Source organism: Pseudochaenichthys georgianus, unplaced genomic scaffold (genome assembly GCF_902827115.2).
Source record: "Pseudochaenichthys georgianus unplaced genomic scaffold, fPseGeo1.2 scaffold_792_arrow_ctg1, whole genome shotgun sequence".
Classification (NCBI taxonomy): domain Eukaryota; kingdom Metazoa; phylum Chordata; class Actinopteri; order Perciformes; family Channichthyidae; genus Pseudochaenichthys; species Pseudochaenichthys georgianus.
The window spans coordinates 29470-34272 of NW_027263340.1; the positions used below are offsets into that span (position 1 = coordinate 29470).

At 38.9% G+C, this 4803-nt stretch overlaps 1 protein-coding gene across 1 annotated transcript; it reads left to right on the forward strand.

The window, feature by feature from the left end:
• Nucleotides 1–1042: 1042 nt before the first annotated feature.
• LOC139433637 (trichohyalin-like) lies at nt 1043–4034 on the forward strand. Its single transcript, XM_071202726.1, has one exon. The coding sequence runs from the start codon at nt 1680–1682 to the stop codon at nt 3417–3419; it is 1740 nt and encodes a 579-aa protein (XP_071058827.1). The 5' UTR covers nt 1043–1679; the 3' UTR covers nt 3420–4034.
• The last annotated feature ends 769 nt before the right edge of the window (nt 4035–4803 follow it).

Consider the following 4803-nt stretch of genomic DNA (forward strand, 5'->3'; position numbering starts at 1 on the left):
CGACACACACCATCAGCCATCTTGGTTAGACACTTGGTATACAATGACACTACAGTATGTAGTGTCTCTACTTTAAAGAGTCCTCTTCTGCTGATGTTCATGTTTATATCAGTATGTAGTGTCTCTACTTTAAAGAGTCCTCTCCTGCTGATGTTCAGGTGCATATCAGTATGTAGTGTCTCTACTTTAAAGAGTCCTCTCCTGCTGATGTTCAGGTGTATATCAGTATGTAGTGTCTCTACTTTAAAGAGTCCTCTTCTGCTGATGTTCATGTTTATATCAGTATGTAGTGTCTCTACTTTAAAGAGTCCTCTCCTGCTGATGTTCAGGTGTATATCAGTATGTAGTGTCTCTACTTTAAAGAGTCCTCTTCTGCTGATGTTCATGTTTATATCAGTATGTAGTGTCTCTACTTTAAAGAGTCCTCTCCTGCTGATGTTCAGGTGTATATCAGTATGAAGTGTCTCCACTTTAAAGAGTCCTCTCCTGCTGATGTTCAGGTGTACTTAGTGTCTCTACTTTAAAGAGTTCTCTCCTGCTGATGTTCAGGTGTATATCGCTACGTAGTGTCTCTACTTTAAAGAGTCCTCTCCTGCTGGTGTTCAGGTGTATATCAGTATGTAGTGTCTCTACTTTAAAGAGTCCTCTCCTGCTGGTGTTCAGGTGTATATCAGTATGAAGTGTCTCTACTTTAAAGAGTCCTCTCCTGCTGATGTTCAGGTGTATATCGCTACGTAGTGTCTCTACTTTAAAGAGTCCTCTCCTGCTGATGTTCAGGTGTATATCGGTATGTAGTGTCTCTACTTTAAAGAGTCTTCTCCTGCTGATGTTCAGGTGTACTTAGTGTCTCTACTTTAAAGAGTCCTCTCCTGCCGATGTTCAGTTGTATATCGGTATGTCGTGTCTTTACTTTAAAGAGTCCTACAATTAGATGGAAAACAGTTACAAAGAGACAGACAATTACAACAAAGAGACAATTAATCACCATAAAAAAATATTTTAGTAGAGAAATGTTTTCATTGAAGTTAATGTGTATTAATCCTGTAAAAAAAAGTTTTATTCAAAATGGCACTTCATCAAAATGCAATTGAGTGCAACTTCAACGTAACTGTATTTTTGGTTCCTATTACATAAGATAAGATGTACTTTATTGATCCCAAATTGGGAAATGTTTGCGTTGCAGCAGCATAAAAACAAGGCATTGCACATAATTAGAAATTAAAAGAGTAGAAATAAACATTTCAAAAATTTGAAACATATCAAAATAGAAATGTCTTTATCTAAACACAATTGCATTGCTAGGCAACAGCATGGTTCCATTCTTACTTCCTGTCAGCTGATGTCCTTCACTCCTTATTTGGAATGGAACCTTCAGAATGATGACATCATCTGTTGCCTTCATGTAGAATTCTGAATTCTGCATTGATATTCTAAGAGTTTGCAGGACCTGGCTGTGACGGGGAATTCATTATCAGAGCATCAGAGAATTAGGCAGAAGGCAGAAGGAATTTGTCCAGCTCGTGTCAGATCATTGAAGAGATTAGGGATACTTACAGTTTTTTTAGCGAGATAATCTTCACAAGTGAACTCAACTTTTGTGGGATTTTTGTGACGTTAATTCAGTCGAACAATTACATTTAGTTTGCTAAACAACAGGTCATTTTGTCACAGCAGTAGAGATGGAGATGAACAATAGAGATGAGCTGGCAGCCAAGCTCGAGATTCTGCAAAAAGAAAATCAGGAAATGAAGTTGTTGCTGGAGCAGGAGAGGACTTTAAGGGATAAGCTTGAGATTGAAGGCGCTAAAAATAAGGAAGCGATGCTCAACGCATATACAGAGAAATCAGCGTTGCTATTTAAGCACAATGTGAACGTGAAAGCCCAGGTAATTGAGCAGAACATCTTGCGCTTCAACAATGAGGACCTGAACGTGAAATACGGAAACCTCCAGAGGTCACACAAGAAGGTTGAAGCCAAGATGGCCGCCTTGAGAAAGGCAATCCAGGAACTCAAACAACTGAAAGAACCCTGTGTTGAGGAGCAAGGTGTAGAGATGGCTGCTTTGTTGAAGGAAAACAAAACACTGAAACAAGAGAAGGAGCGTTGTGTTGAGGAGAAAGATGCAAAGATGGCCGCCTTGCAAAAGACTAACCAAGAACTCAAACAACTAAAGGAGCGTTGTGTTGAGGAGGAAGCTGTAAAGATAGCTGCTCTGCGTGAGAGAAACCAGGAAATCACACAACTGAAGGAGCGTTGTGTTGAGGAGGAAGCTGTAAAGATAGCTGCTCTGCGTGAGAGAAACCAGGAAATCACACAACTGAAGGAGCGTTGTGTTGAGGAGGAAGCTGTAAAGATAGCTGCTCTGCGTGAGAGAAACCAGGAAATCACACAACTGAAGGAGCGTTGTGTTGAGGAGGAAGCTGTAAAGATAGCTGCTCTGCGTGAGAGAAACCAGGAAATCACACAACTGAAGGAGCGTTGTGTTAAGGAGGAGGCAAATATGGCCGCCTTGCAAACAACAAACCAGGAACTCAAACAACAAAACTTGCGTTGCGTTGAGGAGAAAGATGCAGAGATAGCTACTTTTCTGAAGGAAAACCAAACACTGAAACAAGAGAAGGAACGTTGTGTGGTGGAGGAGGTGAAGGTGGACAAGAAGGAGGATGTGGAGGTGAAAGTGGAACCAGAAGTTAGGCACGATGTGAAAATGAATGCCCTGGAAATTGAGCAGAAAGTCTTGCGCGGAAAGAATGAGGAACTGAACATGAAATATGGAAAGCTCCTCAAGATGCACGAGAAGGACAAAGCAGAGATGGCCGCCTTGAGAAAGACAAACCAGGATCTCAAACAACTGAAAGAACCCTGTGTTGAGGAGAAGGATGCAGAGATGGCTGCCTTGCAAAAGACAAACCAGGAACTCAAACAAGAGAAGTTGCGTTTTCTTGAGGTGAAACATTTTGAGATAGTCGTTTTGCATGAGAGAAACCATGAACTCCAACAACAGAAGGAACGTTGTGTGGAGGAGAAGGATGCAGAGATAGTTGCTTTGCATGAGAGAAACCAGGAACTGGAACAACAGAAGGAACGTTGTGTGGAGGAGAAGGATGCAGAGATAGTTGCTTTGCATGAGAGAAACCAGGAACTGGAACAACAGAAGGAACGTTGTGTGGAGGAGAAGGATGCAGAGATTGCCGCCTTGCTGAAGAAACAGCTGAAAAAACCACCAAAGGCACTCTGCGTGGTGAAGGAGGAGCGTGTGGAGGTACAGGTGGAGTTGGAGGTGGAACAGGAAGTGAGGGTGGATCCACCTGAGCAAACCAATGAGCCGATCCCCACAACGCAGAGGAGGACAACACCACGGTGGAGAAGATTAATCAATTCCTTTTCTTGTATCCGCCCAAACGTCAACGATGACTAAAAAGGAAAACATGAGACTCAAAGGCAGCCCTGACATCGGCTTTAAAAACTTAAAAAACTTTAAAAAACAAACTCACAACAACAACAAATAATAAGACATTAAAACATTTCAAGTCTAAAGCTCAAAGTGAGTGAGCAACAACATATACTCACAGCCAGTCAGGATATATATTTAAACACTTAACAGTTATTAGATCTGGTTAGACATCAACAAAGGTTCCAGAAGAGACTCACAGTGATGTGCAGTTTTAGCCACTAGGGGCAAAAAAACAACCTTAATTTTAAAAGAAATAAACTATTCCTTTGCTTCTAGTACCCTTAAATAAGAGGAACATTTAGTCATTACAAGTTATCAGGTTTATGTTATATCGTCATGTTTAGTTTATAGTATCCACTTTCATCTTTTTGTTGTATTTTTCATATTTATTGAATAGTTCATTTTCATATTTATGTTATATTTATCATGTTTGGTTAATAGTCCATTTTTTTATGTATCTTATATTTGTCATATTTACTTAATAGTACATTTCTATATTTATGTTTAGTCCATTGTTTACTTGTTAAGTTAAAGTATAGTTTTGTCAATCAATAAAAAAACGTTTTATAATGATAACAATACTGACACGTTGATTTATTTTACGTTTGTTTCTCCTGTCTACGTTTAACTTCTTACTTTTAATTTCAAGTCACCAGAGATTTAATCTGAGAATTCAACTAATAACAACATTCAATACAAATAAATTTGAATTAAAAACAACACTAGAATTATTTCTCGTCTGTTCCTCCTGTTTTTGTCTAGTTACCTTCATATTGAGTGACTTTAGCTCACCTGGCTCTGCCCTGATCAATACACTGACTTAAAGCTACTTCAGTACATACTTTATTACCTTGTTTACAAAGTTTGCATTCAACAATTATCATAATAAATATAAACAAAGGACAAAACAACACTATGTATTTGATTTCAAAGGTCTTCTCATCAGGGCTCTCTAAATAAAGAACTACGGCAGATCTGTAATATGTAATGCAGCCGCACCGTGTATTACAATGCCGTCATGTGATGACTTTCAAAGAGAAAAGCAAGAGCACTCGGAATTAAGTATTATTTTATACTTTTAAAATGTTTTCCGGATTTCATATAATATAAACACCAAATCCCAGCATGCATTGCGGCTAACACATCCAATCAGCGATCTTAAAACCATAGCTGAGGATCTTGGGTAATCGCTCGAAATGCCTAGTCTGTTTCCGGTTATATTTATTTTGAAATTCAGTTCCTGACGGACGCCAAAAAAGCCCGAGATTATGGAATTAAACCAATAAATAAAAGCAAGGATAATTGTGTGTTATTGGTGAGTAAAGAACAGTGTGTTATTTTGAAAAGA